Raw genomic sequence first — 12817 nt, 5'->3', positions numbered from 1 at the left:
AAGATGCACAATGCCATTGATCCTTGAAGAGACCAGATTTGCCTTGCTGTTGGATGGGAGATTTGTCAGATTGGGACATTTTTGAAAGATGGATAACCGCCGCTCTCAGAAGAAATCACTTTTGTGTTTGCGGTATCCAAAACTTCTACCAGTTATTTAAGAGATTGTACTGGGATAGACATTGATTTTTCATGGTTTACAAGCAGTCTCAATAGGTTAAGGGTGACGACCGGAACCTTGAAATATTGGCCCGCTTGCTGAAATGTTAAAGCTTTGGTAAGCCAATCATCAAGACAGGGGTAGACTAATATCTTTAGCCTACTGAGGCATGCTGCAACAACTGCCATGCATTTTGAAAAGGTCCTGGGTGCAGACTTGAGACTAAAAAGAAGGACTTTATATTAGCAATCGTCACTTTCCACTGTAAATCATGTTATTTAGCTATTGCTATGTGAAGGTAGGTATCTTGCAGATCATTAAAACATAGCCAATTACCCAGATGGAGTTGGGGGAAGATCTGAAGCAGAGCCAATTTTCTTAACTTTCTTTGAGAATCTACTTGTTCGCTTGTGCCAGATCTAGAATGTGTCTGAAGTTGCTCTTTGGTGAGGAGTCAGGACCTTTCCAACAGCTTGTTTTCACAAGAGGATGGCAATGTCTTGCTGAAGCCGTTCCCAATGAAGCAGGATTGGTTGGATGCCATTAATAGGGATCTCGTTTGACAGAAAGTGCAAAGAGATACGAGGAATTAAAAAAGGATACTGTGTTAGAAGGTCATTGGAAAGTTAGGAATAAATTGTCCTGTGAAGATGGCCATTAGGGACATAAGGGCATGAGCAAAACCAAAGCAAGAGTATGGTTTAGCTACTGGTGGCCTGAAAGGAGTATCATGATCAAAAGAGTAGTTAGAGAATGCATGAACTGTATGAAGAGTGACAAAGTGTACAAAGTTAGGAGTCTCACAATGGCACTGCAGTCCTAGAAAAACACTCAGAGAAAGAACAAAAGATGTCAACTGTGGGAGTACAATTCCAGCTTAGAACAAATCATTGCTAACAAGTTTTCTTTTCCTTTATTAAAATGAGGGGCAGGGAGTGAAAAATACTTTGTAAATAAAAACACATGATCAGCAGTGACAGTGAGCGACCATGTACAATATGCTGTAAAGTTTACAGTGCAGTAATCTAGAGCGCTAATCTGAAAGCTCCGCTGATAGATATGCAAGAGATCACTCACGTTGACGGCTTCACACTACAGCATGGAGCTTGTGGGCAGGTCCTCACGACGGTGTGAAGTCCCTGTTGACAAGCTCGGCAATTGTGTGCGGAACCATCCAGTTGCTATAGCTGTAGGCAAATCCTCAAGCACGGCGTGTGGGTAGATCCCCGCTCACATTGTGACATCCCTGTTGCACCCCTGTTGCACCCCTGTTGACAAGCTCTCTAGCTCTGATGGGTTGTAGCTGCAGGCAGGTCCTTGTGACGTCCCCCTTGACTGGCTCTGTAGCTTCAACGCGCTGTAGCTGGAGACAGGTTCCCGTGCACAGCGTCTTACCACCTCCGATGATGTGAGGAATCCAACACACTCACTCTGTGCACCACACTTTTTAACTGAATCCTGCCAATCGGCGCGCTGGAACACGCGCTCTGTAAGTCCTTTTTTGAATGACGCCGGTAGAATCCACCAGATCACATGTAGTACTGAAGATGCATTCAAGCGCCTCCGTTGTGCACAGTTAGCTCTTACAGAATAACAAAGGCGCTTAAGGATGAAAAACTGCTTCTAGTAAAGCAGAGAACAACACTCCAGTAGAAATCCTTAGAGGTCGTAGATAGCTCCAATCTAATCTGGAAATAGTGCAAAAACAAATTGGGGGTGGCAATCCAGGAAAGAACATGATGGAGGCCAAAAATGTTGGGATGCTCTTGCCCAATCCTAGCCAGTGTAGAAAGGATAGTAAAGGTCAAGTAGGTTCTTTATTCAAGAGCACCCCATCCACAGGTCAGGCGGCAGCCAGGTCCAGCATCAACTGACCACAATGGAACTATGGGCCCAACTCCTCACTAACCTGGAATGCTCTCAACACTAAGTCTCCAATATTCCAATCACTACATTCTTAGGATACCACAGGGATCCCAGACATGGGTGGTACTACTATTCAATACTTGTACTTATCATTGGGATTTCCCTGAAGGAGAAACTAGTAGAAATGTCAGATGCACCATAGCAGGCTAGAAAAGTTGTAACATTTTATCTGGCACCTAGAATCATTAAGAAACAGAGTTTATACTAAAAGTTGTGAGTCCCACAGATTTAAGAAGATTAGAGGACTTCTCTTCCCAAAGGATAACCTTCCGATATACTTCAATGGGCGTGCAATTGCAGTGCCTTATTGTATAAGCACTAGTAAACAGTTTGTGGGTAACATCTAGTCTCTATGATGTTCTGTGACCTTTTTGTGCTGTTGTACATACAGTAGTTGTAGCTCCAGCCCTGGCGGGGGAAAAGATCCAGACTCTACTTTTCGCCGATGACACCTTACTGATAGCTAAATCCCCGATAGGCCTGCAAAAACTTTTGCATCGATTTAGTTCATTTTGTATAGATAGAGGCCTAACCATCAATACCACGAAAACTAAATTGATGGCCTTTTCGCCCTCCAAAAAATTTAAAAATAATTTTCTGCTTAATGGGGTTCCCCTGGAGCTGGTTGACGCATTCGACTATTTAGGGGTCCGGATAAATAGCCGAATGAATTGGAAGGATCACCTGGCTAAAATGTTACTGGGCCACTAAAGAGTATCTGGGGTGACTTTGCGAGAGTATCAGGAATCAATTAGCAAACCAGTGTCACCGGTTATGGCCATCTATGAGGGTCAGATACTCCCGGCAGCATTATACGGCTCCGAACTATGGGGGTTCGATAATGTTACTGAGTTAATCTTAGCAGAAAATAAGTTTTTTAGAGATGTGGTGGCCCTCCCCGTCTCTACCCCGCTGATCCCCCTGCGGCTAGACCTCGGTAGACGAGCCTTAAAGGATATAGTGAGGCTGCGGCCACTGCTCTTCTGGGTTCGCTTAAGAAGGACTAAGGAGCTGGCCAAATATGCTGAAGGTTTGGATGACCTAATCTCGCTTGATATTGATAATAAAATTGGATGGGTAAATAATTTGAGGCACTTAGTCTCACAATTAGGGTTGAGAGATGTATGGGTGACCCAATCTCCCCCGCCCAAATTAGTGATCAAAAAACTATATTGGGATTGGGTACAGGCCGACGCAACTCGCAGCATGGTTGGAGGCTCACTCACGGAATGCTTTCTTCAATTCAAGTGGGCTAGAAAATTGGAACCCCTCTTTGACATCATAACTAAGCCACTAGATAGGGCCCTATACCTAAAATTAAGGTACGGGACCCTCCCGGTTCACGAATTTACTACAAGGTGGTCTAATTACGGTGGCCCATCGCGATCATGTCCGGGGTGTGCGGCTCCGAAAGAGACCGTGGCCCACTTATTTTTTGCCTGTCCCGCGTACAAAGTGGCACAGAACATCTGGTTGAAACCAGTTTGTAGGGGCTTGGGGCTGAGATGCCACAGATCGGCCTTACGAGTGCTCTCGTCAGACTCATCTACCACACTGATTTGCGGGGTGGCTAAGTTTTTGAGTAGTGCCTGGCTTACACGCTCAAGAATTCTGAAAATGAACCCTAGGCCACCAATTGACCAGAGTAGAGATAATTGAAGGCCATCTACTTAAACGAATTGCTGAGTTTCATTGCTTGTGGCCCTTATTAATTGTATTGTCTGTGCTCTGTTTACATTTTAATCATGGTCTTTCCTTGATGATAGTCATATTTTTTAACTTGATGAAATATTTTTTTTTAAAAATGTATATTGTAAATCTTTTATGGTGAGCAAATTTTTTACCGAATAAAGACATTCAATCACAAATTACAGTAGTTGTAAATAAAGTCAGGTGTCCTTCTAGATACACAATTCCAACTGCTCAGTGTTGTGTCATACTGCATCTGAGTTCCAAAACCCGTTGCTTTCTAAAACAAGTTCCAAGTACTCAAACACCCAATCACTTGGACAGACAAGACCCTTAGAGGAATACACATCATTTAACAAGCAGCGTATTAGTAACCAAACCCCTGAGACATCTACTCAGAAGCGAATGGTAGCCTCAAGACTTCAAGAACAGACCAGATATCTACCCAAAATATTTTTGAAGTTGGTACTGACCAAACTCGCCTGCTTGGAGCTGGATGAAGGGAGAGATTCAGGGAGGGATTCAGGAAAGCCACTACACCTGCCATGGCCCAACTTCATAAAGAAGAATTTCCTTAAACACCTAACTGCCAAGGATGCAAGTTGCCATTCATTCACCTACAGTTGCCATTAAATCACCTACAGCCGTCTTAGAGGCAACACTGCTAGGCCTACATTCACGAAAAGTAATAGTCTAAAATAGGTATACATTTGTTCACCTCAGCACCAACAAGCAGCTTGTAAAACAATGTTTTTACAGTGTTGTAGAAAAAGGTATGGGATGAAACATGAAATAATTGGTATATAAATGAGAAATGGAAAACCCTTGAACAATTCTGGGTTCCACAGTGCCAGAGGCAAAGCAATTGCAAGTTAACAGGCCTTTCTAATGAAGATTTCTATAACATTTATAATGATGTGGTACAGTGCCCCCCTTCTTTACTGGCTTCTGACAGGGTTTTTAGACCAGAAGTGTAGCCGGGTCAAGATCACGGATGTGTAAAATTGTCTTTAAGTTACATTAATCATGAAGAAATCCACTATATTTTGCTGTTTGTTAGCTACCACATGTGCATTTCCTGCCTAGATTCAGCACCTTACAACCCATCTAATGCTCCACAAATTAACTTTTCCCATTTGAATGAGGGACTGCTCCATCCTCTGACCACACTGATCCTTTTACCACATCCTATTTTAACCCATTATACAGGTTACTTTCTGCAGGGAGAGGGGGGTGGAACAACCCCCTACAATACCCTCACAACTCCCCCACAATACCCTCGTCCCACATCTGTTAATATAAAAAAATACTCTTGGACCCACCCAATGTGTCTTTTTCTATGAATACCTTTTTCTCTAAAGTCCAGATGTGCACGGAGATCGTTCAAGTCACTATTGCCAAAGGATAGGCATAGACACATTACCCTCATCCTAAATGTCACAAAAACAGCAGTCGGACTGTAAATTGATATACCTGTGTGATGGTTTTAATGATGTGGGTATCTTGATATTTTATTTGACATTTTTCACTTTATTATATTACTTAAGTTTAGTTATGAAATACAATTTTGTTTAGGTTCTCTATATGTTGGTCACAGTGTTCCCATACTACAACAGTTTATTTCTTCTTTTTTTTATTGCAACCACAGTTTTACTGTGGCCCTGGCTCAACTGATCAAATTCTTATCTCCAACTAATTCTCTAGCAAACCACAGCCCGTCAGACTCAGTGACAGTGCAATCTTCCTACAAGTGCACCCTCTAGGTCTGCACAGGGGAAGCTCTATCCTTATCCTACTGCATTAACTTTGCATCCATCACCGTAGCAGGCTTACAGCACAAATGACATCCCATCACCTGAACGTGAAGGTACACATGTGGGCATTACCGTGGCCCTTGGGGAATGGCACACATTACACTGCCTCAGTGGTTGTCTCAACACTGCCCTATAAACGTCCTTTATATAATGTTAATGTATAGCTTTATGTGAATTACATCATCAATTGTAGGTCCTCTGCAACCATAGCAAATTACCTTGATATTGTTCATACGAGGATGCATGAAGGAAAGCGGACTCTCAGAGAAGGTTTTTGAAAGAGATTTACCTCAACTGGGCTCAAAGAGAGCTGTAAAGACATATTGGCAGATATCCAAGCCCAATTGCTTCACCACTAAGGAGCCGGAATCTGTGTGTTAATATGGATGCTGATAAGCTCCTGTAATACTAAGCTGGCATTAGTAATAAACCTTCTAATAATTTTTTTTTTAAAAAGGATTGCCATTACTGCAATATTGCTAGAGTTACAGTAAATTTAAGATGGCATAACTAAAATGCCCAATACGCAGGCCCAACACTAAGAGCTGTATAGGTACTGCATCTGGTGCAAAGTACCGTCATTTTGCAAAGTGAAAAAGGCTATTTTTCACTTTGCAGGCCTTCCACTGGTGCAAAGGCCTGCAAAGCAATACATTGGCTCCATTTACCAAAGGGGGGGGGAAATCAGGATTGTCAGTCTGACATCCAGATGTATTTATTCCATGGCCTCAAGGCAGCTTACCTCAGAATATTGTCAGTGCCCCAATCACCAATGCAGATGCTTAGACAAGGAGCTGGTGCCATCCCCAATTTATGCTTTCGGTTCGATGAAATGCAAATTCCTTCTACCAGGCTGCCTGAAAATGTAACGGCATCCAACTAGACATGCAGAGATCCCTTCCCTGTCCAGCTTAAACATAAAAAGTTATTGTAGGAAGCTCCACTGCAGAAGTCGGCCTAGTTCCTATATCCTCATGCTGTAGAAGAGTTTACTCACAGGACACCCAAACACATCTGAATGTGAAAGTTAAGAATCCTGTCAAGTTGATGGCATAAACTATCCCCAACCTACAAATGCCAGGATCTGTAGGAAGGTGACCAGTTTCAATTTCTTTGCTGTGATTCCCTTACTTTACTACTAGTACTGAAGACTTTAATCTCTGGTGCTCTCATTCAATGGCTAGCTTTTGTGAGTTTTCTTCGGAATCATATCAAATCAGTCTCAGGTTGCATAAACTCATGAACAAACTTTAATTTTCTTCCATTCTGAAAAAGGCTTAATGTTTCCCGCTGCAGGAATCAAACTTCTAATATGATCAGATTATTACATTATTTTGGTTGATATTTAAGCCTTTCCAGAAGCCAAACCATGGAAATTCCTTTAGGCTTTGGATACACTGGAGTCTTATCTTTTCATCTTAACATTCATTTCCTCCTCAAATTTACTTTCTTTTGCTAAATCTACTGTTAAAAGGCAAAACTTCTTTTCAGTTATATTTTGTCATTGGACCAACGGAAGCCTCTTTAAACTGCCATGGAAATAATCTCATTTCGATTCTTGTACAATTGTAATCCACAGAATATTCCATAAGCCCCAGGAAGCACAACAAACATCAGTCAAAAAATACCCCCAAAATCACAAAAGCAGCACCGTTAACGATAATTATTAAAAGGTTAAAGGAGCCAATATTCTTCAACAGACACTGCAACACTCTATGCTGGAGTTCCCAAATAAAGGAATGAGATTCACTACATATGCACGATGTACACAAATATTGCACATGGGCGTTTATGCCCATAAGCAGAGCCTGTTACACAATCTCAATAATTTACCTTAGCCTGAAGTGTTGAAGGGTGACAACATTCAAAATGGCTCACAGACTACATGACTTAACCTTCTGGTTGGTGGAGAATTGACAAAGGTTTGAAAAAGAATGTTGGAAAAAAAAGCATAAACAACAGATTGATTGCTCACCCCATGGAAGCAGTACGAGCCACTTAGAAACTCCTTTATCAGCTGTTCATCAGTCAGTTTGGAGATGTGTGTTGTTCCAACGGTTACCTGCTGCTGGATACCAATAGCAATTGGTTTATGGATTGAAGAGAAGGGTTCTTCTTTAGTTGACTGAATTGCCTCCTGAAACATTTATGTAAATCACCACAATGTCAACAACGTGTAATTTTCAAAATAAACCTAAATCCTTGTAAGTGCTCTGTAAATTATTGGCAGAAAAAGTTTAAATTAGTGATAAAGTCCTGAAAATCAAACAAGCATGTTTATACAACAATCTCACATATGCAGTTTGAACTACTTCAACTATCTTTTGCCACTACAGGTGAGTAACTTAAAGCTAATGGGTCTCGGCAATCTTAGATGAATTGGTGTTGTCAAAGTTATTGTCATTTTAGTAAAGTGCTAAGTAGTGGCTATTTAGTGGTAGTAACTGGAAGTCTTTGCTCTGCCCCCAAAGGCCTTCAGTGATACCAGCCACGCAAAATCTCATGTTGTTTGGAGGAAGGGTGGCTGATGCAGAGCCTGAAGGCAGCCCCTGCCTTCAGGTTAATCGCTCACTGCCAGATTGTCCCGTTGTCAGCTCAAGAGGTCGAGCCCTGCACACACAAGGTACACTCAGTAAAGGCAGCATGTAACAACCACTGGCTCAGCCAGTATGAATAACTGAGGTCCTCAGACACAGGGACAGGAAGGAAAACTGAGGGACCTAAGGAAATGATGCGCCGTACAAGCATGTACGGCCTGGGTGACTGGCGGTGGTTAACTACGCTACAGAACCGGATGCGGAAAGGAGTCTGGTTTGACTAAGTCCGCCAGTGAGAATTCAGCCTGCCAACATGACCCAAATCACGGAGTACACAGTAGTTGGGTCACAAAGTAGTTGTAACCCAACACCAGAATAGCCGACTTTGAAACTGCAGAACCAGGTTTGAGCCCTGGAATTAACTCGACAGAATTGATCTGAACTTGTGTAATATAATCGGGTGCTCGTGTAAAGAGCTGTAATGTCCTGCCCCCCAAAAAACAAAAACAACTGGACTGCGTGTTTGCCCTAGGTGGGCGCACAGCATACGTGAAAGTGAGGACTGTAAGCAGTCCAAGCTTACATAGCCTCTTTTGAGTACATCAATGATAGAGGGGGCAAGCAGTGATAAGGAAGCAGGTTGAGGCAAGGAATAGGCGCCAATTGAAAAGAGCGTCTTACATTTAATATCAGTCTTTGAATGCTCAGTAAGTGTGACGAGAACATGATTTACAGCCGTGTTTACAATGGTGCTCGGAGCAAGTGAAAACACAAGGACTCCCGACAAGGGATAAGAAAAAAGCAGTGCCTAAAGGGTCCTTAAATGGGAGCAGTGGATGGATAGTAATAATTGGTCCATGCTCACAGGGAGGGCTAAACACAAGAAGAGGCAAGACGCACACATGCCATGGACAAATGGGGAGAGAGAATAGGAGAGTGACGATGGAGCCAGAAAATGGAAAGCCTATGGGCGAGCTGATGCCCACAAAGTACATACAACATGTCTCTTTCGAGACATCACATGCGCTGTCTACATCCGAGATCTAAAAATGGATGCACAGCAAGCAGCAAATAGCTGCTGCTTGTATTTTTATTTGTACAATAGAGAGCGGATAGTCTTGAATTCACCCAAAGTAAAACATTCATGCTCTTTCATACTCTGCTCTTCTGTAAATTATTTTGTTGTTTTGTCTCTTAGCATTTAAAAAAGACCACTATTGAAAACATTATTTACCTGCAACAATTGGTTAGCAGCTTGTGGCGCTCTATATTCATATGTTTTTTATACTCCTGAAATCTAGCGCCATGCTAGGAATGGTAAAACTTTTTTTCGCAGGAGAGGTTTCGGTTTCAAGGTGACATGTGATATCGCCTTTGGAAAGCACCAAAGACTCAGTTTTCCCTAAGGGGTAGGTGTGTGTGTAAGCATGAAGTTGCTAAGAATTATGTCAATGAACTGTAGAAGCAATATGTGATGATGAAGTGTGTGATAGGTAATAAAAGTGAGTGTGTCCCTGTGAACTTGCATTCTGGGAGGAGGGTAAGGCACATGTGAATCAACAGCACTACATGCTGCAAACTGATGATTACAAGAAAGATATGTTTGCGGCATAAGCTGAAGCAGGTCACATGCTGTGCTCAGACAGCAAAGCAGTACTGACACTCCTAAAGCAGTGGCTTATGAGCAGACGTAGATGACATCTTAAACAACTTTTTTAAATAAAGTTTGTCAAACTTGTGCTTCTTGTCAGGGATAAATGTCCACGTAGTAATGACCACTGAACATGTGGACAGACCACCAAGTAGCAGTGTTACATAGCCACAAAGGGAATATTGCCTAGGCAAGCCATTGTGGCATTTTTTCCCACTGCATAATGTTCCATAGGCAGCACTTGACACTGAATAGCTAAGGTATAGCTGAGCAAAAGCACAAGACAGTTGCTTGTTTTTGTTTAAATTGGATGATCCACATAATATGTAATGGCTCTTATAATAAATGGGAGCCTGCAATCCCTGTATAAAATCCTGTCTTGAATTTCTTACAGGCGACTTGTGACACACAGAGTCACCTGTAATTAAGAAAGGGTGCAACCCCTAATCTGTAATAAATGTTTAAAGATGACTTCTGCCATCACAATGCTTGCAGCCAAAGCCAGCAGTGAAGGAGAGAGGCAGGTCACAGAACATAATTAAAGCTACAGTTTCCAAAATGGAAACGAAACATGGCTTTTTCTTCTGCTCCATTTCTCTAGATGAACAAGGACAAGCAGGATAAACTTCTGATGATCGAGAGCTGTGCAGCATGATGGTGTCAGATGAAAATCAATAACAATAACAATGAAGAAGCTAGACTTGTGCCCTGATAAGCAGAGCCTTCAATAGTGGGCCAGTTTGTGCCCACAATTTGTAGATATAGACCCTCCCACTGCCTAAATTTTGCAGCAGCAAACCTGATGCTCAATCGACTAAAACGGACGAAATCTTATCTGCCCACGTACCACCCAAAATGCTCAAGACACATGAGTATATGCTGTGCATACTACAAATCAATTGAATGGTACTAAAGATATTGTGAAGAGTGAATAGCTGCCTTATCTACTACTGATTGATACTCCAAAAGTGGGTGCTGATTCCACCTCGCCCTAGACAATCATTTAGGTCATCCTTCATTGGAATCTACATTAATAATCAAAGTATTTTCTCAGCTCAAGAACAGGAAAAAAGAAGTGTTGTCTTAGCTAATAGCAAATCCTTTCGTAACAGCTGTAACAGGGCAGGTCAGTGATGTGCAGTTCCTAACTTAATCTGTGTGCATTCCAACTCATCCTCCTCTACATTATTCATCCAAAAGCACAAAGGTATCCCTGTCAGCACATTGCATGGCAAAGTCCCAGCAGAATTGGTAAAACAACAATCACAGTGGTCCTCTAGCAACAAAATCACAATGTTAAGAATATTTGAATGATGACTTCCCTAATGATTCAAAGCACAACAGTGAACGGTTTATAATTTTCTTTAAGACAATATGTATACTGTACCTCTTTCAGCTTCCTGGTAGGGGGCTTCAGCATTTCCCTCTGTTGCTGCTCTAGCTTTTCAAGACTTTTTGGTCTTAGTGGTGATCCTGGAAGTGACTGACAAAATATGTCATTTACTGGTGAAGATCTGAACCTGCCAAAATTAAGCAGAAATTACAACCAAATGAATATCCGTACATTTAATAATGCAAATTCAAAATCGAAAACCTGTCAGTTAGTTGAATATAAAAAAGTAAAAAATATGCTGAGAATTTGTAGCCAACATCATGTTCTTCCCGCCCTCCCTCCTTGACAAATGCAATACAACAGTTGATGGACAGAATGCAGAACAATGTCATACATGATGCTCAGACGAACCAGCATGTCAAATTCTGGCTGAACTAGAAGATCACATTCATCACTACCCTTTTCCTTTAAATAAATGTAGGTGGCTGAATTGAAGCACAATTTAAAACCCATAACAAAAGCGATCTAAATAAACACCGGTAGCAGAGTCCTACAACAAGTGTTTCTGGTTCTATCTTCTGTTTCAGGTTTGAACTATAGCCTTTGACAATAGTAGCTAGGGTAACGTGCGTTTTGATTGGAGACCGTTTCTTAATTGGGACCACTATGTCTGACTCCTGATTATCTATGGGCCACTTAAGAGCTACACAAACAAATTAATTCTCTGCAGCTAAAGGAAGTTTGTCATGGGTATACTCTACAGAACAGTGAACAGAGCAGGGCCCCCTAATAAGTTAATAATAAATAAAAACTGCCTAGCTGCTAAATGTTTCATCCTGGGATAGGACTATGGCTAGGCATTCACATTACTGAAGCCCAATAGAAAGCAGAAGCCAGATTATACAGACGAAAACTGCCAGTGAGGATAGCAAACCATGGCTGGGACTGCAAAACAACATGGAACACTGAAATTATTTACTGTATGCTGGAATAATAGTGCCAATAAATATTTAGGAAGACACAGTCTAGTCCTTATCTACCAACAAAATCTTCAAGCAAGAAAGGAACACTTTGAAGTACTAGAGGATAAGTAGATAAGCTTCATATGGAAAGTAGTTGCAGTAGGGCATCTCTGCACCGCAAATACAGTTTATTTCTAATTTCTCTGTGCACACAAAATATACTAATTTAGGAACTTCCTGGCATCTGGCAACTTACTGACAGTTACAAGTAGGTTTACTGTGATCTTTCTGCACTGGTCACTTTTGCTATAACTGCTCGGTTTTTAGTTTGTCCTTACTGCTTTCTATGCTTTAAAATTCATCAGTTTCCTAATTCTGCTCGACAAAGCACACCACATTAGGCCAATGTTGAGGGATCATTTCCAATCGGGCTTCCAAACACATCCTAAACTCATTCAGGTTTTTATAACTTGTTGGCATCAAAACTCACAGTTTTCATGCGTATATAAATGTATGTGGCTATTTATTTAGTTTGCTGCCTATTACTAATGGCTGTTTCTGAATGCTATCTAGTGTTAGATCTAATCTCACACTCAATTTATCTTATTTGTCGCGCCTTGCATTATTATTTTTCAATGCAAAATCCTTGCATTGAAAAATATCAATTCACTGTCTACAAGTGGTTGAGATTGCTCTACGATAACACCCCAGGCTCGTATACGTATGGGAGGGCTTATATCAAAAGT

General features: G+C 41.5%; 1 protein-coding gene across 1 annotated transcript in view; it reads right to left on the bottom strand.

Moving 5' to 3' along the window:
• The window catches only part of ERLEC1 (endoplasmic reticulum lectin 1), a 275135-nt gene that overhangs the window by 79457 nt on the left and 182861 nt on the right, over positions 1 to 12817 (bottom strand). The window contains exons 9-10 of the mRNA XM_078649476.1: positions 11164 to 11296; positions 7564 to 7725 (exon numbers count right to left, since the gene is read on the bottom strand). Coding sequence (XP_078505602.1) covers positions 7564 to 7725; positions 11164 to 11296 — 295 coding nt within the window. The remainder of the gene's footprint in view (positions 1 to 7563; positions 7726 to 11163; positions 11297 to 12817) is intronic.

The sequence above is a fragment of the Lissotriton helveticus genome, chromosome 6, assembly GCF_964261635.1.
Source record: "Lissotriton helveticus chromosome 6, aLisHel1.1, whole genome shotgun sequence".
Lineage (NCBI taxonomy): Eukaryota > Metazoa > Chordata > Amphibia > Caudata > Salamandridae > Lissotriton > Lissotriton helveticus.
The sequence above is the reverse complement of the archived record's forward strand: the minus strand, read 5'-3'. Positions and strand labels throughout refer to the sequence as shown.